Below are 24,831 nucleotides of genomic sequence, written 5' to 3'. Positions count from 1 at the left end.
AAAACGGTTTTGCACACTAGTGTAACGTTATACATAGAACAACAATGGAGTAACCTTTAGCGCATTTGAATGACGAAGCACGCGATCGTGTAGTTTACTGATGTTTACTCACGCGACGAGCCAACAGCACAGACATTTGAAGCAGTTTTACTCACCGACCGTGAACCTTTATCGCTGGGACCGCTCTGTCAAAAACACACTTCTTTGGTATGATTTGGTGAAGTCCTGTGACCGTGGAGATCCACTTTGCGAGGCGACTGAAGCGATGTTGTGAAGCTTCCCGTCATTTCTGCGTTCAAATCGGTTCAAATGCAGCGCTGCCTTCCCGGAATGCTGTGCTGAAGCGTTGAAGTCGCTTGATGTCACCCATAGGAATAAAGTGGAGCGCGGCGCGGACTATAACGACATAAGTGTTCACGGAGGAGTGGATCTGCACCTGAGTGAGTGTTTATGGGCGCGCATTTCCTCTCTCGCTCTAGTCACGTGCTCGCACCACCAGGAGAAGAGCCCGTACGGCCCATACAAGGACCTTCCACTCTATCGACGTCAAGCCGACCCATACCAAAAAACTCTCCGAAACTTGTGAGAAACCGGAAGGAGTATTTTTGACACAGAAATACTCCATCAAACGTCCAACATTAGTTTTTGAAACTTTGTCTATGTTTAGGATGGGAATCCAAGTCTTTAATAGTGTAAAAAGCTCAGTATGCATGAAACAGCATTTCACCACCCCTTTAAGGATGAGCGCTGTGCGTGACCTCACGGTGTTTATAGCTTTTTTTTTTTTTTTTTTTTTTTTACAGTCTATGGCATAGTGTCTATGGTTTATAGAGGGAATGCATCGACATCACTTTCCCTCCAGAACACGCCCCCTCAGCCGGGGCTTAGTGGCAGAAAAGATGTGTGACTGGAGTTAATGGAGGAAAACGCGAGTATAGAGCAAACGATCAGTAATTTCTAAAGACAAGTGGACAAGACAACTCACAACCACTATTGCTTCCGGAAATAAAGCCTTTATTTGTAACCAGTATTTATTACAGCAAAATGATTCAAGAAAGCAAAATCAATGCCATAACATCATAACATAAGAGTAAAGACCTCCAGCTGCATGCACAAAAACATGAGATCAACCTAATGCACATTCATTCACTTTACATCTTCTCCTATATACAAACAATCTTATTCAGTCTCCATAAGTTACAGATTTCAGACAACAAGAACATAGAAAAATGAAAAGAATAATCAAATTTGCTTAACACAGAGTGGTGTTTTAAGCAAGTCCAAACTTATTTATTTACATTCTATATCATATCTTGTTTCAATACAAGAAAAAAATACCAAGTAACCCTGTCTGGGTGCAGTTTGGTTTACCAAACACACTTATTATTTGCTTCATCAAATATTATTATCATGCCTGCAGCACTTTCCACACACTGCAGAGATCTATGCCAAGAAGCAGAGCATGATTTATGAAGATGAAGATCTCCATGATTGTAGTAAACTATTGCAGTCACTAGGTGGCAACGTAGCTCTAGATTAGACAAGAAAGCGTCAGAATTGAGTTGCTGAAAAACTAAACCGCATGCAGAGTTTTTGAAAGAATGAAATACATTCAATAAAAAAATATATATACACCTCGATAAAAATCAAATTTGCAAGTGGTGGTTGATTGACCTGTAGGATTACTTCATTATGTTGGCTGGTTAACAAAGAGCTTAAACCGAACAAAAAATTAAGAAAGACTAAAGAAGAACGAAAGATCTGTTAGAATGACCAAAGTATATTGACTCTTACTTCTAAGAAGCATAACTGTTCTTTAAAACTTAGTATGTCACTTGCCGAAAAACAGACAGAGAGAGAGAGACAGACAGAGAGACAGACAGAGAGAGAGAGAGAGAGAGAGAGAGAGAGAGAGAGAGAGAGAGAGAGAGAGAGAGAGAGAGAGAGAGAGAGAGAGAGAGAGAGAGAGAGAGAGAGAGAGAGAGAGAGAGAGAGAGAGAGAGAGAGAGAACTAATGCTCCAGCATTTTGTTCCCACTCCTCATTCACTGTTCTTCAGACAGAGAGCACTCAGACAGCGTGCGTTCCCTCCTCTCACGCGTGGCCACGTAATTCAGCAGGTCAATGGCTGTCACGACCCCAAACACCATCTGCCTCATCTTGGGGGATCCATCACTCATGTCTGTAAGACAGGAACTGTAATTCAGACTGAGGACACCATCCACTGCAATGACATCACAGCCTGCATTTAATGTACTTCATCTGCACGGGGGTGCTGGGTTATTATCGTTTACTAAAACCATTAATAAATAACCATTTTCTTTACTTGTAATTAAATGCATATACACCGAAAAAATAAAAATGAAACCCGAAACCTTTAGTTTAAGTTAACCAAATAAGCTAAACCTGCACAGACAAATTTATTAAATAAACAAAGCCACCACCAAAATTGCTACATTTTTACAATTAAAATGAAAAACACAAAAATAAATATAAAATATAGTTTAAAAAAACAGTAATACTTTACAGTAAATATTATGTAATGCATTAACTAACAATGACCAATACGTTTACACCATTTATTACTCTTTGTTAATTTAAGTTAAAAATGGTTCATGTTCATATTAGCTTACAGTGCAGTAACTGATTTTAACATTTTGACCTTAAAAATGTAAATGTTCAAACAACATTCGGGATAATGAATTCTGTACAAAGGGTTGGGGAGTAACTAGTTACATGTAATTAGATTAAGTAATTTTATTACAAAATAAATGTAACTGTAATCCATTACAGTTACTAAGAAAACGTATGTAATTAAATGATGGTTTCTTATGAAAATGTGAATGATTACAAAGTGGGGTTACATTTAATTACATCAATTACATCCAATTACATCAATCCACACTGCCCGCTAAAAGCTTTAGGCTATAACCTGACAGAGTTGCCACCATGGGGAGTGATAAAAATGAGTTTCAGTGCTGGAAATTAGAAAAGTAATCAATGTAATCAGTTACATTAATAAAGTAATTGGGATAGTTACACTGCTTATTACACTTTTAATAGTGAAAGGGGGGATTCTAAAATCCACTGCAACTTCAATATACCTGTATATTTCCTAATTAAATTCATAATCAAAGCCTTAATCAATATTTGTCTTCCTATATTATAATAGTTCTTTCCAGTTATGATTTACCTTAATCAAGTCTTTCATTTGATTTATTATATTTAATTCATTTTATGTTTCCTTTTTCTGAAAAAACTAAAGAGTCAAGATGAATAATGCTGTGTACTATTGTCTGTACCTCTCACTGAGAGCAAGCACATGTTATCAGTATGTTTTGGGGAACATTCTAGTTAGAACTGGAGCTCAATGAACTATAACCTTGGAGAGACTTTGTATGTGTATCTTTGAATGTGCGCAATATTCTACGTTACAGATCAGTGTTGAGAATGGGCATCCTGGGTGGACTTGTTCTGGTCAAGCTGGCGCCTGCTCCAGATCTGAAAGGTCACTACGGGCCTAATTCCGGGGGTGAAAGCGTCAACAAGTGACACGTCTATGGAAACGTGCATCAGATTAAATGACAAAGTGTGGAAATTTACCATGACTGTTAATTTTCTCTGCATTAATCACTTGCATTAATGACGTAGATAGACCTTGGAAACGACAAGACGGATAGCGCGACGCGAGAGAGAGAGAGAGAGAGAGAGAGAGAGAGAGAGAGAGAGAGAGAGAGAGAGAGAGAGAGAGAGAGAGAGAGAGAGAGAGAGAGAGAGAGAGAGAGAGAGAGAGAGAGAGAGAGGCCTACGAACTCCTTGTGAGGACTTGAAGCTGGCTTCTGCTGATGGAACTGCTAACTATACTTTCAAATTTTTCTTTCATTAATTGCACTCTTGACTTTTTGGTCTTGGGTCATAAACTGTTAACCCCTAACAATAGGGTACCGTGCAATCTGACTGTAACCTATTACAATAAAGTAACTTTCCCAACACTGGCTGTAGAAGTATTCATTGATAATTAATGTTAACTTTAACAAAGGGATTACTTAGATGTTAACGAGATTTATGTAATCAGATTTTTTTTTCTCCAAGTAACAACAAAATATCAGTTATTTTACTTCCCCATTTATTGGCAGACCCTGCTCCCATCTCCATGTTAAGAGAAACTGCAAGTAACGTTGTGTGCATTGTTTTTACATAATGCTTTTTGTAGTTCTGGACTAAAGTGAGCATGCATTCACTCATCTCACTTGCACAAAAACAAAGATTCAGCATCCCTCAAACTAGCAATAATTAAATGTTATTTTATGCATTTAATTCACTTTTTAAGCAATGTCTTTGCTGATGATCTTCAAAGATCCAATTCAACCATACAAATAAGCAAACATTCCCTGGTGAAAAAAAAGTATACTTTATTGTATTTCAATATATATTCAAAAAATATATTTTATAAGTAATGTTTAAAAAATACACTGAACTTTCATTTAAAGTATATTTTTCTAAAATACAATTATTTTAAAGTGTGTTAAAAGTTGTATTGTGAAATATTGTGCTAATATATTTTTTATATACAGTATTTAGAAATAGTACCGTTTTTGTAAGTATATTTCTAATATACTATCGGAAAAGAGAATATATTTGAAATACAATAAAGTATACTTTTTTTCACCAGGGCAACACCCTGCCTGCAGCCAATCAGAGCAGAGGCAGAGCTGCTGACGGTACTCGTCTGTATGACGCTCACTCACGGAGGTTTGCAGCCTTGCAGGTGAAGTACAATGTTGCGTTGCATTATTTATTTAATAAAACACTGAGAGCGGAAAGTACATTGCTCATTCTCCGGACCAGTTCAATTACGTCACATCGCTGCCTGACCTTGATGGTGATGGTGGTTTTGGAATAAAATGGCCAAACGTATGTGATCCCGAAAAGAACCGGAAAAGTCCTGCTGTTTGGAGTTAAGTAATAAGTAATGTCACTAAACGTGAATACAAAGTTGAATGAACATGCACCTGACCTTATCTCGTATATTCTGTTAACAGAATTGCGTTCCTCACGAGTGTTTGCTGTCAACTGTCCCTGATGATGTGTAAGCGGCGATCAGACGCAAGTGTAATGAGCAGCTCACCAGAAAATTGAATATAATGTGTAATTTATATTTATGTAAAGAGATGGTCAGTGGAATTAGTTCAATTATATGTTTTCCAACATCTTCCAGTGTTAATTAAATGAAAAACATAGTAAGTTAATTTTGTTTAGCTTTGCTGAAACCATTTATAAAATGTTGGGCTTGTTTAATGAAATATCTCTTCATTAGTTTTGTGTGTTAGATTTGATTAATTTATTGTAATTTCCTTGAAAACAAATACATTCAACATTGGGAAAGTAAGTCAGTAAGTAATTCATTAAAATGTAATGTAGCACATTAAAATACTGTAATGTGTGACATTATGTTATTTAAAGTATATTGTACAATGTATAGCTAAGTAATAACACATTGTATTGTTATTGACTACAAAGTGTATATTTTTAGTAATTTGAATAAGTCAAAGTAAATAAAATATATATTATATTCGTAGTATATTGCTTGTGTGTTCTGAAGATACTGGTAATTAATTTGTAAATTACTTAAAACAAATAAAGTATACCTATAATACAAATAAAGTATACTATACCACAAAGTTTACTTATAATCTAAATAAAGTGAACTATAACACGAATAAAGTATACTTATAATACAAATAAAATATACTTATAATACAAATAAAGCACATTTATTATCACTAAGCATGTAATTAGTCACTATACTTAAAGTGTACTAAGTATACTTAAAGTTGTTCCAATTTAGCACACAAAAGTATACTAAATACACTTAAAGTTGTGCTTTAACACAATTTAGTTACAACTTAAATATACTTAGTACAAAATTAGTTGTGTCAAAATAGCACACTTCAAGTTATCTAGTCATTAACACACTTCAAGTATACTGAAAATGAGTCGCAAGTATACTTAGTATACTTTTTTTTCACTGGGGCAGTCTAGATGAGAAAAACATTGCGGCCTTTATCATCGCTGAAGTGAGCCACAATACGACCGCAAATGGACTAACAAGTGAACATGACACACGAGCATAGTCAAGCAGCATATATTAGACTAGTTCTCGGCTAATGTCCGTCATATGTGACTCGTGTGTTTTGAATAATGACGTGCACAGAGCAAAAGCGAGCGCTCTTCTCACCATCAATAGTAGACACGCCCCTTACCTGCTGATTGGCTAAAAGTTTGTTTTTCCACTCGGCCCGTGTCCTTTTTCTAAAACGGTTTTGAATAACCCTTACCCCACCTTTAAATAACTTTCCCCAATGCTGATTGTAAAGCGCTACTACAAAAACAGTATATAAATGATGCTAAAATAACACTATTTATTTATGTTATGAAATCTTACACTATATTGTCAAAAGTATTGGGACACCCCTCCAAATCATTGAATTCAGGTGTCCAATGGCCCCAGGTGTATAAAAATAAAGCATATAGGCATGTAAAGGCTTCTACAAACATTTGTGAAAGAATGGGTTACTATCAGGAGCTCAGTGAATTCAAGCGTGGTACTGTGATAGGTTGCCACCTGTGCAAAAAGTCCATTCATGAAATTTCCTCACTACAAATCTTTAGGTCAACTGTTATTGGTATTATAATAAAGTGGACGCAACTGGGAACATACAGCAACTCAGCAATGATGTGGTAGGCCATGTAAAAATCACAGAGCTGGGTCAGCGCATGCTGAGGCGCACAGTGCTCAGTAGTCGCCAACTTTCCTGCAGAGTCAAACAGCTACAGACCTCCAAACTTTGTGTGGCCTTTAGATTAGCTCGAGAACAGTGCGTAGAGCTTCATGGCATGGGATTCCATAGCCGAGCAGCTGCATCCAAGCCTAACATCAAGTGCAATGCAAAGCGCTGGATGCAGTGGTGTACAGCTTGGGCTTGGCTCTTTAGTTCCAGTGAAAGGAACTCTTAATGCTTCAGCATAACAAGACATTCCTTTGTGGGAACAGTTTGGGGATGGCCCCTTCCTGTTCCAACATGACTGCGCACCAGTGCACCAGTGCAAGGTCCATAAAGACACGGATGAGCAAGTTTGGAGTGGAGGAACTTGACTGGCCTCAGTCTCAGTGGCCAGTCCTGATCTAAACCCGATAGAACACCTTTGGGATGAATTAGAGACTGCGAGCCAGGCCTTCTCGTCCAACATCAGTGCCTGACCTCACACATGCGCTTCTAGTAGAATGGTCAAATTCCCATAAACACACTCCTAAACCTTGTGGAAAGCATTCCAAGAAGACCTGAAGATTATATAGTTGCAAAGCGTGGGCCAATTTCATATTAAACCCTCCGAATTAAGAATGGAACTGTTATATTTCAGGTGCATGAAAAGGCAGGCATCCCAAAACTTTTGGCAAAATAGTGTATAAAAGCAACCCTTTATTATGTAATGTTTGTTAACCTTAGCTAGAAAAAGTAAAGTTCACCGTGGTGTCATTCTAGCACTTGGCTGAGTATATGCCACTGCAGGTGTAATGTCCCTCAACAGGTACACAAATGTAGCAATGTGCAAACAGAGGGGAATAGTGATCCGTAGATCAGGAAGACACGTGTCCTGTATCAGGAATTGGAGCTGTATTGCATTAAACTCCATGAATAAGACGGTTGTTCCTGAATAGTGCAGTGTTTTGTATGGAAAGACTTTGTACATTTTGTACAATACCTGTTAATCCAGTCATGTGATGTAAATGCTTGTCTGCAACGCTTCTGTGAGAATGTTTTACATTCACCAAAGGTTTTGATTTGGGACCCAAACTTTACATTGTACATTAAGTGGAGTCCCAATACATTACTAAATGTAACTGTATTGAAGGGAGTCTGGGTCACATTTAGTTTTAGGGCATTCTGGCATCCGTCTAATTTGGCAGCTTCTACCAAGTGTAAAGCAATCATTGGGAATGGTGTTAATACCTAGCCTGGCTCTGCCCTCCTACGTACTTCCACTCAATTTTCATTTTCCTTTAGAACTTCATCTGGGACTGCGGTGTATTCTTAGGTTTTTTTCAGAACAAATTTGTACCGGTCCAATCAGCGAACAGAGGGAGTGGCTGAGAACGATGACGTTGATGTCGAGCGCTAGTTTGAGTTCAGTAATAACAGCAGAGAAAGATGCGAACGAAACCATTCATTCGGTTGTGGCACCGCTGCCGAATATCCAGAAGTTAAAGCCAGAGCAAGAAGGCTTTGCTGGGGTTTGTTGGTGGCCATGATGGTTTGTTTTGGCCCTCCTCCACAACAGGGTGAATTCAGGAAAAGTTTTGATTTTTCAGCGCGCTCCATTAGTGGTGCAGGAGTTGGCTAAAGCCCTATTCGGACAGTAACTGTTTCTCGAACGATTCATGGAGGGCTTGTGCTAGCTGGTCAACAACAATACACATGCAGAGGATGATTAAGATATTGCGCTATTGCGAAACTACTGGCTTGTGATCGATCGAACAGCTCCATGAGTCGGTGGGCGGGGCTACTGGATTAGACGCGTTGTAGATTCTGTAGAGGCGGTGTTTCGTTGCCCACTGACGCAAGTATGAACCACAGGACTGTTTGCTGAGCCTGGTGTCTATAAAAGCTTTTCTTTGACTAACAAGGAAGTTTTCAGCTCTGAAATTTACAGGATATTCTTATATTACCATGACCTTTTATATATCAAAAGCTCAAGGGAAGTTGATTACTCAGTTCATCACCCATTTAAATAAACTCCAAATATACACTACCATTTTTATATTTCTGAAAGACACATTACATTGAACAAAAATACAGTACAAATAGTGATTTTAAGCTTTCTATTTGAATACATTTTAAAATGCAATTTCAAAAGTTTTTGTTTTTTCATTATTCCAGTCTTCATTGCCAAACGATCCTTCAGAATTAATTCTAAAATGCAGATTTTATGCTCAAGAAAGGTGTTGAAAACTATATTTTTGATACATTTCAGGATTCATTGATGAATTAAGTTCAAAAGAACAGCATTTCTTTTAAATATAAATATATTATAAATGTCTCTACTGTTACTTTTGATCAATGTAACATTTCCTTGAAATATAAACACTTACACTTACCCCAAACTTTTGAATAGTAATGTTTGTGATGAAAAAATAAGACAATGGAAAGAATGCAGATTAGTTAGGAAAGAGGTAAAAAAGAAAAGTTGAAAGAAATTGACTTACACTGAATCTGTTCATGCACAACAAGGGCGAAATGGTCCGTTTCCAGGATACGAGAGAGTTTGCCAAGGTTATCAGTTAGGCGCACCTACAGGAATCACATTACTTCTGTCAGTACGGGGTGTACTGATATTTACTCTGACATGTACAATTAACACATTATTACAGACAATCAAAAAATAAGATCCAACTTGCATTTAGAGCCAGAGGGAAAAACAAAACAAACAAAAAAAAAAACACTACCACAGCATGCACTTGTAAGATTTTCCGATGTCTCAAGGTTTATTTGAACAAACTGTGTGAATACTTTTTCTTGAACCTTCAGTATGTACAGAATGACAGAAAGGGTGTGTGTGTGTGTGTGCCCACCTGTTTAAACTGTTTGTAGAGAACTTTGTTTATGGGATCAGAAGGCCTAACCTTCCCAGCCAGGACAGACGAGAGCATGTTCCCCAACGTGACCATGCCCAGAATCTGCCTACAGGGAGAAAACCAGACACCAGACTGAGCCACACCTTCCTTCACTTACCATCTGCTTGATCATTTTAGTATTTTTGGGTCAATGACATGACACTCTTTTTTTTGTCCAGATCTATTAAGTCACAATCTTGGTCCTGTTAGACGTCAGCACTGTACATTTTGTGAATCTCCCCTGGGAGACCCTTCTAATGAGCCGATGATATAAATCAGGGAGACTTCCAAATGACCAATGCTGGGGTACACACATGGCCAGGATATCAGAATGTATGAAGCTATTAAAAAAACAAAAAAACAAGTGTCTATTTACACTAAGTGCAAAGAGCCTGTCTTGTTGGCAGAGGTTATTTACACTAACTCTACCCACTGACGTCTGGTTGAGCCAAACAAAGTAATGGAAGAGCTCGATTGTCAGCAGTAGCAATAGTATAGGGGTAAGGTGCATTTATTTTCAATAAAATGCAGAAAATAATCGAAAAATGAAAACATGATATTTTCACTTAGTGTAAATAGAATTTAGTTTCCAGTTACATGCGATGGCATTACGTTGCGATCGCAATTATTTGTAATAATTTTAGAAAAATATTTGTATGTAAAATAAGTACTATTACTATATACTTAATTACATGCATACACACATATATGCACACACACAAACTATTCCTGATTTCGTTTAACTGTCTGTAAAAAATAATAAAAGAAGAAAGTTACAATAAAAACTAAGAGTTACATGAACAGAATCATTAACTAAAATTAAAAAGTCTCTATAACTCAAGAAACCTTTGCAAAGATTTGCAAAATATTTCCCTCTATATTTTTTGATATATATATTTTTTTAGTTACACATTTCTCTCACATCTCAGACATCCTTGCATCCTTTTTAACGCAATACATAATAGGTTGAGTCGAAACATTTATATGTGGGATTAAACAAACTGTAATAAACACTGCATTGATCTGAGTGATCAGCACTGATATGGGATTCTCTTCGAGGCCATGAGATTAAAATCTTTAAAAGGATTGACAATCTGGATGAACTGGCTTCTGATTGAATGACCTACCCGGCTTCGTCTACCACAGGTGCTTGGTCAAAGGCCTTCTCTTTCAGGATCTGAATGGTCTTCTTGATGGACACTAAAGGCAGCACAGTCAGGGGGGCGGAGAGCCGGAGCTCCTGTAGAGTCAGATTCCACCACCTACCGAGAGATGAGGGCAGGGAGACGGGTGGAGGGGGAAAGACAGTAAAAGCTCATAAGAGGACACACAGACAGAGTAATCTGGGGGAGTGAACATGCCTCCACATATAGAAGCTTGACTGTAGCGGTAATGTAGCCTAGTGTAATAGCAGACACAGAGAAAAACTATATTTGCAGAAGCTATCTGTGTGTAAATAACAAGCGTGCTTCCAAAGACAACATGCGTACGTGGGTACGTGGGTATGTCTATACACTCACCATGGCTTCTTGACAATAAGATCCTCCTCACTCAGGAAGCCCTTTTCACACATCCACTTGTCACTAAGAAATTTAGACCTAAGGGGGAAAACAAAACATTTAGGCCAAGACTAAGAGTGTACAAACCCTCAACACACACCTTGCCAATAGGATTGCCATTGGCTAGTATTTTTTTAGTTAAATAATATATTACGATATTATGTTAAATCAAGCACTATTTAAATGACAATTTTAATAATTAAGAACTAAAACTTGGTAACCATGTCATTTTAACTGAACTGGTGGCGGCACTTAAGATGTTGTGTGTTTCTATAAAAAAAAAAAAATAATAGTCATAGGTTTTTGATAGATTAATAGTACTAGATTCTGTTTTCAGAGTTCAGTGGAATGATGAGTGCACTGCATCATGGGAATAATTTGTGCTCCACTATTTGGGGGTGGGGGTGTTGAGGTTGAGAGAGGGATTTCTAATAAAACTTGCAATTGTGATTTAAAACGAGATGTGTAAATTAAAAAAATAATAATAATAATTTAAAAAAAACTCCACATTTAATGTGATTGCTGTAGGACTGCACAATTTGGCCCAAAATTGTGTGATTCTATATGAATAATACATTAATAAAATAAAATAAATAAATATGTATGGCTAACTGTTACTAACTAAAAAAAAAGAACAAAACAAAAATAAAATGTTTTTTAAAGAAGAAAAAAAATCCTTTGTTTAATTAAAAAAAATATATGAAACCCTCTTTTACTTTGGCAGAAAACTGCAGGGAGCCATTAAGGATTCTCTTTTGTTGACTGCAGTTGTTTTAGGAGTGCTTATTACAAGTTTGGGAACATTGGTGCACATTGCATGTTATTATAAATGACTCAAACTTATATCAGATGCAGAAATTAGTTCATGTAGAGCAATTACAGTTCTGTCACACTGAAAACACTGGTTCACAAGCAGCTCACATGTAAATTAACTGCTAAAAAAAAATGTGTTTAATTAAAGGGTTCATGAACTGAGAATTCAAATTTTCCTTAAAACGTACAGGATATTTGTATAGTATAATGACTGCTTAACTGTCACAAGATCAAAATTCAGCTTCCATGATGTTTCCTCTTTAAACAGCATCACTAAAAGTAGCTAACTACACCAATTTAACCACTTATTTAAGATTAGCATAGTTTAGTACACAAGATTAAATTACGTTATGAATTGCTTGTATTTTGGGAAGCTACAGCTTCAAAGCAGATTCTTGACTCTGGTAAAAACGGTGGCATACAATTTCCAACATACCGGCTGTCTAGGTTCAAGTCTAAAACGTCACAATAGTATTGTTGTTGCTTAATCTACCAGGCAACACAAAACACACATTCACACCGCAGCCAAGCGCACTAAAATGCTGGGAATATTGAAACCTACATGTAGTTGCGGATGGAGTCAGGAAGGATCACCACACAGCGCTGGCCTTCCTTCAGCTCTTTGGCTACATGCACTGCTGCAGACATGGCTGTGCCTGAACTGCCACCTGTACAAAGAATGATAGAGGACACACTTTAGATAAACACTTTACATTAAATGTGCGAAATGTATTATGAGTCACATACCGCACAGAAGACCTTCATCTCTGATGAGCATACGAGACATGGCAAAAGACTCTTCATCATTGGACTTGTACCAACTATCCACCACCTGAGACAGAAAATGTGGTTTAAAAAAAAAAAAATACTGCATGGATTTTGTCTAGCATGGGTTGTGAATAAGTGTGACATCAAACATCTATATTGCAAACATCTATAACATTTGCTATTTTCATATAGAAAAATGTTACATTTTCACAGTGTAAAAAGAGGTGTAACATCCATGTCCTTCAATCTTTAAATATCTGGAAAAGATTTCAATATCTGTGCATCTTTTCTGTGTACAGTGGGGCAAAAATATAGTCAGCCAGAAAGCCACCAATTGTGCAAGTTATCCCACTTAAAAAGATGAGAGAGGCCTGTAATTTTCATCATAGGTACACTTCAACTATGAGAAAAAATTCAGAAAAATCACATTGTCCATTGTTGCAAATTATGGTGAAAAATAAGTATTTGCCTACAAAAAATGCAAGATTTCTGGCTCTCACAGACATGTAACTTCTTCTTTAAGAGGCTCCTCTGTCCTCCACTCGTTACCTGCATTTTAATGGCACCTGTTATCAGTTTAAAAGACACCGGTCCACAACCTCAAACAGTCAGACTCTAAACTCCACTATGGCCAAAACCAAAGAGCTGTCAAAGGACACCAGAAAAAAATTGTAGACCTACACTATGTAAGCTGGGAAGACTGAATCTTCAATAGGCAAGCAGCTTGGTGTGAAGAAATCAACTGTGAGAGCAATTATTAGAAAATGGAAGACATACAAGACCACTGATAATCTCCCTTGATCTGGGGCTCCACACAAGATCTCACCCTGTGGGGTCAAAATGATCACAAGAACAGTGAGAAAAAATCTCAGAACCACATGGGGGACCTATTGAATGACCTGCAGAGAGGTGGGACCAAAGTAACAAAGGCTACCATCAGTAACACACTACGCCGCCAGGGACTCAAATCCTGCAGTGCCAGACGTGTCCCCTGCTTGAGCCAGTACAGGTCCAGGCCCGTCTGAAGTTTGCTATAGAATATTTGGATGATCTATAAGAGGATTTGGAGATTATCATATGGCCAGAAGAAACTATAATAGAACTTTTTGGTAAAAACTCAACTCGTGGAGAAACTCGTTTGGAGGAGAAATAATGCTGTGTTGCACCATACCTACTGTGAAGCATGTGGGTGGAAACATCATGTTTAGAGGCTGTTTTTCTGCAAAGTGACGACTGATCCGTGTAAAGTAAAGAATGAATGGAGCCATGTATCGTTGAAAATCTGTGTTGCCCAACGAAAGCCCCAAAACATCACTGCTCTAGAGGAGATCTGCATGTAGGAATGGGCCAAACTACGAGCAACAGTGTGTTAAAACCTTGTGGCAACTTACAGAAAACGTTTGACCTCTGTTATTGCGAACAAAGGGTATATAACAAAGTATTGAGATGAACCTTTGTTATTGACCAAATACTTATTTTCCACCATAATTTGCAAATAAAATCTTTAAAAATCAGATGAGATTTTCTGGAACTTTTTTCTCATTCTGTCTCTCACAGTTGAAGTGTACCGTACCTATGATGAAAATTATAGTCCTCTCATCTTTTTAAGTGGGAGAACTTGCACAATTGGTGGCTGACTAAATACTTATATATACTATTACTAAATTATAAAATATATACTATTACTATACTATTACTAAATACATTTTTAATAATTTTGCTTTAAACCTGTCTATATTGGTCAAGGTCAGATGGCAACCACTGGAAATGTCACAGCAAACAGAAAAAAATGTGCTATCTGTAAACATCAAATGTCATTTCAGCTGCATCAAAACCTATTGTGCAAATACACACTTACAGATCTGTCCAGAACAGTGGGGATGAAGTCATATCCGATGCCCTCCACCTCATACTGTGTCTTATCAGTCTTATTCAGCTCCTCCGGCTCAGCAAGGATGGAGCCCTCAGGATCGACTCCAACTATCTGAGAAACATTAACACATGTATAGGCTGTGCAAAAATATAGCTGTTTATATAGATATTAAATGTAATAAGTGTCTCTCCAAAGTGATAATTATACTGTATTGACTATGATTTGTGAAATTAAAAAAAGGAATACTTTTAAGACTTGAAGAAAACACATTCATGAACCAATCTGAGTCTCACTTTGATATTGGGGCATTTTTCCTTCAGTTTCCGTGCGATGCCAGTGATGGTGCCACCAGTGCCAGCTCCAGCCACCAGCATGTCTATTTTACCTAAAGAGGCCAACACAAAAACATGGCTAGTTATGCATTTATAAAGCTAGTATTAACTTTGTTAATTATAAAAACTTCCTTGTGTGAAAGTGATTGTAAACAAATAGTTTAATTTTAACCTTTAAAGGACAACTCCGGGGAATTTTTAAGTTTATATTGATCGTTATACCTTTTTGAGTACAGTCTATTACTGCAATTAAAATGTCTGTCCAACATGAACAGGTCCCTTACATGACAACGAGATGCGTTTAGCCACTTAGCCATTGTTTAAATTCACCTAAACAGTGTTTTAGACGGCTAGCTGTAGTCCCGTGGGAACGCAGTTGTAGCCGGAAAAAAAGGCAAATAGTCACAAAAAAAATAAAAAATCTGTACTCACAAAGATATAACAATCAAGATAAACTTAAATATTTGAGTTGTCCTTTAATATTATAGTGCAGTACAAACTGACTGACTCGGAGTCTGAATCATAGTTTATAGCATTGTTTTTTTCTTTGAGAAAATCTTTCATTTACTGTAAATGATTTATATCAAAATAAAACAATATTGAATCAAATCATGAAATGTGTCAACACCCAGCCCTACTAAATTTAAATAATTGTAAAACCCGAGGCTTCCTGGAAGTTTGTTGAGGCCCTTAGAGAGCCCAGGTCCCCTGGTTGAGAACCAATAGTAAATTATTAGCTTTTTCATAAAAGGAGTCCAATTGACTGAAGTAAGATGTGAATGTTTAATTTGAAAAAAAAATCCACATTGTTGCTTCTACACAAATTCTGCAGTTACCATCACACTGCTCAAGAATCTCCTCTGCAGTGGTGTCATAGTGGGCCAGGGGGTTGCTGGGATTACGGTACTGGTCCAGAATGTGAGCATTAGGAATCTCATTCTTCAAACGCCAAGCCACACCCACATGAGACTCCGGAGAGTCAAAACGAGCAGAGGTGGGGGTACGAACAATCTCTGCACCCAGAGCGCGGAGCACGTCCACCTGGGAGCATGTAAGGACACGAAACCCACATGACTATGCAAACACACAGTCACACACACTACAGATATGGACACAGATCTTCAGAAATCACGTGGATATACACCCACACCATAATTATTTTTATAATTTCACCTTTTCCATGCTCATCTTTTCAGGCATGACAATGATGCAGCGATAACCTTTTACTGCTGCTGCCAGGGCAAGTCCAATGCCTGAAAAAAATAAAAAAAAGAGAGATATATCCAAACCGACTCATAAAAGAGGAATACAACAAGCGATTCTGCGTAAGGAGGCAAAACATAAGAAGTGCTAGCAAAACCAAGTGTCAAACATTGTCCAGAAAAGTACAAAATAGAAAAAGAAATCAATAAGATCTTCAATAGTTGACTAGTAAGTGTAAGCAGGGACTGATATTAACTTTTTTGCTCACCAGCCACTGTGGCTTGTGGTTTGCCAAAATTATTAGTCACTCAGCATTTTCTCTGGCCAAAATATTGTTCCTGGGAAATTAAGTGTAAATGAACACTGTACACACCAACTCTACATGATCATACAATAGCCTAGTGAAATGCATATTCATATTTTCATGTGATTGTTTTGTATACATCAAAAATCTAAAAGGTGTGCACCATACCTGACACCTAAATGAACACTTTACAGTTCGTTTTATGACTGTCAAATCATTTCCTTCAAATGTTTTTACAGGTTAGAATCATATGTAACTTCAGACAATGTCCCTAAATTCGCCAATATCGAACATCTAACGTCAAGCCAACTTTATACCAGTCATATCAGATGCACTGTGGTTCTGTTGTGATCTTTGTTTGAAACTATTTTTGCTGCTGAACAAAACAGTCAATCACTGTATAATGAAAGACTATCCTGCTTTCATCACACTTAGGCTACATCTCTGCTTTGTTATTCATGATGAGAGTGTAGATTGCACACTCTGAACAAAACTTTCAGCGATGACTAATCGGAAGGCCTCAAAATAATCATATGCAATTGGTTATATTGCGCAACAAGATTATAACAGATGCCTTTAGAGCAGACTACAATAAAATTCAACCCACCAAAGTGGCAAGTGGGAGTGGTTGTGTTATACGCCACAACTGAAATCCACCCGCAAATGGCGGGTTGGCAGGTGTTAATGTCAAGCCCTGAGTGTAAGAGATGTTGAAAAACAGACTGTATTTGTACAGTCATTCTAAGAGTTTGGTGCCATGCTAGCTGGTACATGACATGTTTAACTGGTCTTCCAGCATTCCAGTGTCTAGATTAAACTAAACAGAGCAGAGGCTCTTTCTCGACATGGCAAAGTTAAAAACAATTAGTACTTACATTCAAGAAAAATATTCAAATAAATGAAGATAATAAGTATTATGGTATAAAATGGTGCACATACCTGTGTTTCCTGATGTGGGTTCAATAATAGTGTCTCCAGGTTTAAGGATTCCATCTCGCTCAGCATCCTCTACCATTCGCAGGCTGATTCTGTCCTTCACACTGCCGCCGGCATTGAAGAACTCGCATTTAGCCACTAGACAACGATAGAGAGACAAAAACACTCACAACTTAGTAAACCACCTTTTCCATTTAGGTATGTAGCCAATTAAAAATCATTAAAGCATAAACTAAAACTACTGGCAATACCTTTGTATTTTCATCCAGATTGCACTATTTACTCTATACAGCAAATACACGGTGGACTTAAAATCTATGGAAGCCATTTTTTGTCCAACCTGAACCCCCACTCCATCCCAACCACACATGCAAATATGTGAAATATGCACTAACTCAGATGTAATTAGTCAGCTAATTCTACATCTGTAATGCCAAAGCCTGTCAGCTCAACTGGCCAAAGGGTAATCTTGTTCACATGAAAATGCTAGATGTATTGAATCCCCATTATAAAGCTCATTAAAACATTTAGAAATCAAAAGGCTTTGACTTCCACACAATAGCACTTTTAAATGACGTTCATTAAACTAAAGAGGGGCTTAACTACAGCCCTGCAACACTTTTGACCCAAGCGGCTAAACTCGCTCACCTTTCACAAAAGAAAACTATGACTGCTGCCATTTTGTGAGCCTGGTTTTGTCAAAAGCATGCATTTAGTTTCGGTTTACATCAAGGAGAGTAGATTCTGACCAAAAGCAAAAATACCATGCAACAACCTGGCCATGTGAGGTATCAGGTATGCATCTGCTGCAATACCCAATGAATTACTAAGGGGTATTTTGAAGGCCTTTTTTAATCTTTAAAGCATTTTATCTGAGGATGAGAAATGTTACTTTCCAGGTGGGTTTAATTAGGGCGTAGAAGAGCCAATAGAAGGCTGTTCTAAAGAGATTTGGGAGATATTCCAAAAGCATGTTAAGCAACTTAACCAGGTAATTTTCTAAAGCTTTGATCTCGAATGCTCAAAATAATTTAGTGGTTTGAGTAGGGTTAGGGTAAACTTAAATTAAACAAATTAGTTCAGTCAAATTACCTTTTTCCTGAATATTTACCTTTCCTTTTCTTTTGAGTTCACAAAACTGGCACGTTTTAAGTAATCCAAATGTTTAAAGGGTTAGTTCACCCCAAAATGACAATTCTATGATTAAATTACTCACCCTCATGTCATTCCAAACCCTTAAGACCTTCGTTTATCTTCTGGAACACTAATTAAGATATTTCTGATGAAATCCGAGAGCTCTCTGATCCCTCCATAGACAGCTATTTAATTACCACTTTGAAGGTCCAGAAAAGTAGTAAAAAAATTGTTAACAAAATCCATGTGACTCCAGTGGTTCAACTTTAACTTAATGAAGCGACGTGAATTCTTCTTGTATGCAAAAACAAACCAATATGACAAATTTACTCACAATTTCAGTCTAGCCTGTGCCAGTCTAGAAATCGTTAAATAAAGTAATTATTTCGCGCACAAAAACAGTCTCGTCGTTTTGTAAAATTAAGGTTGAACCACTGGAGACACATGGACTATTTTAACTATGTTTTTAACACCTAGCTGTCTATGGAGGGGCCTGAGAGCTCTCAGATTCCTTAATTGATATCTGATATCTTAATTTGTGGATGAACGATGGTCTTACGGGTTTGGAACAACATGTGGGTAAGTAATTAATGGCAGTGTTTTCATTTTTTTGGTGAAGTAAACCTTTAATTGTTTTGAGTTTTAGGAACTTGTTTCTTTTCATTTAGAAAAACTTAAATACAACTCAAACTGGGTTGGGATTTGATTACCCAGCATGCTTTGCAATGGCACTCAAAAAGGAGAATGGCCCCTTAAAAGGGAGAGTAAATGCTAATATTGAAGTGCAAGATTAATGTTAATGTTAAATGGGATATTTAGTAGCGTTTAATGTTTTGCATTGCTAATTATGCTGTTATGTGGCATTTCTTAGTTATCATCATGGTGACAAGTGGAGCATGAGCTTAGTTTGAGAACAGATATACAGCATGTTAAATGCTCTATACCAGGGGCTCTATACTCAAACATTTTCCTATGAAGGGCCAAAAATCAAACTTGATTGAGAACCGTCGGCCGAAAGTAATTTTTTTTAATCATAAAACAAACTGTATAACATTAAAGTTGCTATGGGTTTATTTATTTCAAAATGTTTAAAATATATATAAAAAAACAACTTTAATCTGATTAACTAAAGCAGTTTTATTTGTAAAGTGTTGCCTTTTAATGAACAATTAAATGGGCAACAATCCCCAAGTGTTCAATGTAAAATACAGTTCAATGCCAAATACACAATAATACAGATTCATAATGACGACGGATATTGTACTCTTTTAAAAAAGGAACAGACTCAGGGTTTTTCCTGGGTCAGAAATGGCCTTCGGTGGTGGCTGACCAGACATGGTCATCCACATACACACATGATAATGTGTATGTCTATACTGTTGAAATGCGATCATGCATGAGTCTATACTGTTGTACTTAGTCAGCAATTGCTATGCTATGGCTATCAAAGCGTGTTACCAATTAGCAAATTAGAATTCCCTGAATTAGGTGGCTAAAGTTAACCAAGTTTTCACTACTAAAAATAATTAAGTTGAGAGTACACTGTAATTTTAAATTACATGTAAATTAATCTGCTTATTCAAGCATTTAAAGTTAGGTATTTGGTGCATACACATGCCTTGTTGATGAGGTTGCAGCAGGTGTGAAAATATAGATTACACACACGATATAATTAATAAAAAACTAAAATTCAAAGACTGTTCTTTAATTCTATCAGCCATTATAATTTTTTTTATCATCATTTAATTGGTGACGCCTGGATCCGGCACTCTGTTAAGTATGTCTTCTGTACATTATGGATGAGCGCTTGGAAATACTTTTCATGTGACCAATAAAAAGTACATTCTATATTGTTTGAATGTGTGAAGTATGGATGTACTACATCAGTCATGTCGCTGTTGGTCTATGGTTTCATGAAAACTGTCAGACATACCGTTCACAAACTGTTTTTCACCTACTATGTAGAAGGGAAGTATGCCTAGTCAGATGCAGCTTTCTATTTCTAAAAATAGATGGTGTGAACGTAGTGTATGTGATTTGAGTAAATAAATAGGTTCACGCACTCAAAATGCTTGAATTAACTGACTCAGTACAGTCAGTCCAGGAACGTTTGCTTCTTCACGTCCTCGCTCAGCTGAGAAGAGCGAAACCGAACACCTGCATAACTCATTCCACACAGCCCCTTACTTTGCAACCAAGACACACGTGCCAACACGTGCACTTTACAGAATGTTAAATGATCATGTGATCTTTCATGCCCTCAAAGGACCCAGCAGAAAAGGGGGAAAGAACGTCTCACTGCATGAAACCAGGTGTGAAGAAACGTCCCCTGCACCCATATTTTACAGATACTCACAAAGCTCACACTTGAGGCCAAAAGTATTGGGAATCTTGTTCATGCGGACCATTGGGGTCTCTCCAATCTTGCTTAAGATGTTAGGGAGGATACTGGGTGTCTTTGTCCTGTGAGAAAAAGGGAGCATGTTATGCGGAGACACATACACTACCACAAACACACACTGAGGGAAACGTCAACCATAAAAGAACCACAACAGAAGTGACTAAATCACTGTGACTCTGCAGACTGTGATATTGGTTTAAGGGCATTTTAAAGGTGTGGTCATTCACTGTTACATTTCTAGTCGAGACATTCTTCCTGAAAGATCATTGTTGTTAAACAGGAGTTACTTCCATCGTCATGAATGCTCATGAGACTGTGTAGTAAAAAGGCTGACATTTTAACACCAGGAGGAGATTTGAACATATACTGTAGATGGTAATAGTCAGTTAGAGAATAATCCCTACCAATATTTTCAACAACAAAAAAATGTAAAGAAAGAAAAAAAGATTTGATCTCAGTGTATTGCATGTTTCGGTCATGTTTTCACTCATACATTAAACCATTGTATATTTATATATATATATTTTTTTTTATATATATAAATATTTTTATTTTATTTTATTGGCCACTTTCCACTGTTTTGACTCATTCAATATGACTATAAAATATTAATAATATTTATAATTGTTTTGTGACTTTTTTGAAATAAAAATACTACAATAAAACAATTACTAATGCAATAATACTACTGTACCATAAAATAAATGTATTTAAATGTTAATACTAATATTATAATATTAATATATTAATATAAATGATAATATTTGACTCTTAATTTCTCCTTGCTTTACTTTGCCAGAAGTCAGTAGTGCCCCAACATTCTTTGTTTGGTTACCAACATTCTCCAAAATATCTCCCTTTGTGTTCAAGAGAACAAAGAAATATATACAGTTTTGGAACAACTTGGAGAAGAGAAAATGACAGAATTTACAGGTAAACGATCCCTTTAAAACCTCTACACTGACATATATGGCTTCTGAGAAAAGTGTGTAACATCTTTAAGTGGCTGCATTCTTACCGTTGGAAGTGATTGTGGGGCGACTCTGTGTCTGGGTCACCAAGTTTCCAGGTGCATCTGCTGGGTAAATCTGGTCGAATCCATTTCCTCTCCATGGTGACCTCTGATCCATTCTCAGTGTGCTCTCCATTTGTACTCTTCACATGGTGACCGTTTGTTTCATTTACATGGGCAGTGCCCTTCACGAACTTGTGCCCAGTATTTCCGTTTGAGATGGCATTAACTTTCAGCTCGGCATCCAAGTTAATGCCAGTTTCTCCATTTGCAGCATCCGTGAGGACCTTGGCAGCATGTGGGCAGATGGAACCAGTCCCAACTGACTCTGAACTCGATGGTACTGATGGCATGGCTTACCTATGAGAGGAAACAGTTTAAGTGGCAGTCACCAACAGGCTTTCCTTACTTACTTACTGTATTACAGTATGCAAACATCCAAAGAACGGTTATAAAAATGTTTATGAAACATTAGACAACCCTTTGATCATAAACGTGGGTGCATCGCTCTAGACATTCGTTCGGATTTTCACTCCTATTGTGTTTGATTACTGTGTTCATGTTATTCAAGTGCTTATGCAACACGGCATGTTGTGATCTGTCAGTGTAAGAGGCCAAATCACTGTACAAGTTCCACAGAAGTTTCAAACAGATAATATTTATGGTGCTTTACTTCATGTAGATTTTTGGCAAGCAGTGCATCTCAATGTATGATAACACTGTTTTGCGTGTTTAAAGACAATCAGAGACTAGATCATTCAGAATGTGTAAAAAAAACACTCACTTGATGATAACAATATCTATTAGATTAGTTCTATAACGCTCTAGTCTCAACCGACAAACATGAAGATAAAACAAGAACCCTTATTATTGCCTCAACTTCCTCCTGGTCAAAGCATGAATAAGCACAAAAACAAATGATCGACTAAGAGAAGGATATGCATTGGAATCCAGGTGAAACTGTCAATTTTATCCCTGTGGAAAACTGCCACTGACTTTGCATTCGGTTTCAACAGGAGGCAGGAGCTGGAGATGTTTAGGTGTCTCTCCAGAACAGAACGGCTGTATTTGTTCAGGTTCATACCTCACAACTTTGTAAATTTGCCAGGAAGTGACTCTTATGTAATGAACAGTAAAGCGATAACACCAACAAAGCCTTTCAGCCAAAAGAGCACTTAGCATTACCAAACAGAGATAAAAGGTCCAAGCACTTGGACTGACATCAGGGATGTTTTGCCTGAAGTTTTTACTACTATCTGCATGCTATCTTTGCAATCAATTGATAGCAATTAGTAACATTATCATGGAAGGGTCATCCATACTCTGAAATTGAGCTATTGTAAACCCAACACAGTGGAATAAGAAACTTCTGCTTTCCACAGACAACCTTCGGGGAAGAGGTGTGGCTTTCTAGACATTACAAGATGATGCAAAGCCAGTTAGTCTGTACAGAGGAAATTTACTCCTACAAACTCTGTTTAGTCATGGTATTGTACACTGTACCACACCGAAGCAATTAAGAAACTAAGTTCAACTATATATATATATATATATATATATATATATATATATATATATATATATATATATATATATATATATAATAATAATAATTGAAGAACATAGCAAAGTAAGATGACGCAATCGCGTGGCTATTGCATTCGTTGTGCCCGCGTTGTTCGTGGTGCTGACGCAGGGGGCGATTTCATCATGCTCGCGCCGCACTCTCATCACTGACGGCACGCGGATGAAATGCGATCATGTAACATATATGTGGAAAACTCTTCCGTGGGATACAAGCGATTAGGATATGTTCCTCAGAAGAAGAAAAAAAACAGCATTATGTATTAGTGTCGTCGATTAATGATTGCACCGTGCCTTTGTCATTATCAATAAAAAGGCTTTCTTCGGGGCTTAACGACTAAAATACGAACAAGCTTTTTTTCACTCACCTGACTATCAGATAGAGACGAACTCGCGAGACGGTGAGGTCCGGTTACACAGATGACCTATCCGTATGTGAAAAGAAGTCGGCTTGCCAGAAGCTCACATGCGTTAAAGAGCCAAGCTGCTGTCCAATCAGGCACCAGCATACCTTGTTGGGGGAGAGCGCTGATTGGCTATGACGGGGGTGTATGTTCTTTTCTTCTAACCAATGGACTATCGAGATTTAGTCGTGCCTTCGTCCGCTGAAAACAGTTCTACGGGAAGTGATGTGAGCTCAACCAAATGGATTGTGTTACTCAAGTGCACTTGACCGATTTATTTCTAACATAGTGAACTAACACCGGCGTATTATATAACATTTTACTTGTATTATACTAATTTACAAATAAATACAACTAAAAATCGTTATCGAGTCTGAAATACGCGTACATTTTATAACATCCCCTTGGAGTAACGACCGACCGATCTGAAGTAAAATATCTTGTAGGATTAAGTTACATAAAAAATAACCAATTAAACCAAAGGTCAGTAATATAACATTATAAATGTGTGTGTGTGTGTGTGTGTATATATATATATTATCAATCCGTTTTATTTTATTCATCTTTACATGCCTCTATTTGATGTTGTCCCTCATCTAGCCGTCTGTGACCGGTTTGTTTTCATTTTCTTGCTTTTATTAAAGACTCGTCAAGCCGTTTATCAGTGTTCTGCTCATAAGAATACTGAGTTCCGAGGCCATTTTACTACAACTATAGTATCACAAACAAAACATTTGTAGATTATACAAAAAAATAATTACAAAAACTAAGTAAGTTATGAAAACAGGAGGACACGGATAGATAGTTTCCATGCACATTGCATGGAAATCATCAAA

The 24,831-nt window shown here is 37.2% G+C and overlaps 1 protein-coding gene across 1 annotated transcript; it reads right to left on the bottom strand.

Moving 5' to 3' along the window:
- Positions 1-997: 997 nt before the first annotated feature.
- On the bottom strand, positions 998-24,116 carry cbsb (cystathionine beta-synthase b). The gene is made up of 15 exons (XM_067443409.1): positions 23,960-24,116; positions 22,014-22,367; positions 20,951-21,057; positions 17,464-17,598; positions 16,191-16,270; positions 15,854-16,058; positions 14,979-15,070; positions 14,671-14,796; positions 12,792-12,876; positions 12,607-12,712; positions 11,193-11,270; positions 10,800-10,934; positions 9,631-9,739; positions 9,265-9,349; positions 998-2,181 (listed from the first exon to the last, which is right to left on the bottom strand). Exons 2-15 carry the CDS (start codon positions 22,358-22,360, stop codon positions 2,045-2,047), a joined length of 1,827 nt encoding a protein of 608 aa, XP_067299510.1. The 5' UTR covers positions 22,361-22,367; positions 23,960-24,116; the 3' UTR covers positions 998-2,044.
- Positions 24,117-24,831: the final 715 nt, after the last annotated feature.

This window comes from Pseudorasbora parva, chromosome 5 (assembly GCF_024679245.1).
Source record: "Pseudorasbora parva isolate DD20220531a chromosome 5, ASM2467924v1, whole genome shotgun sequence".
NCBI classification, from domain to species: domain Eukaryota; kingdom Metazoa; phylum Chordata; class Actinopteri; order Cypriniformes; family Gobionidae; genus Pseudorasbora; species Pseudorasbora parva.
The sequence above is the reverse complement of the archived record's forward strand: the minus strand, read 5'-3'. Positions and strand labels throughout refer to the sequence as shown.

Excerpts from the sequence above, each read along its gene's own strand:
- cbsb (XM_067443409.1), bottom strand. The coding sequence starts at position 22,360 with ATGCCATCAGTACCATCGAGTTCAGAGTCAGTTGGGACTGGTTCCATC. Across the intron at positions 21,058-22,013 it reads CCCCACAATCACTTCCAACG|GACAAAGACACCCAGTATCC; the intron begins GTAAGAATGCAG and ends TTTTTCTCACAG. Across the intron at positions 11,271-12,606 it reads GACTCCATCCGCAACTACAT|GTCTAAATTTCTTAGTGACA; the intron begins GTAGGTTTCAAT and ends TTTCCCCCTTAG.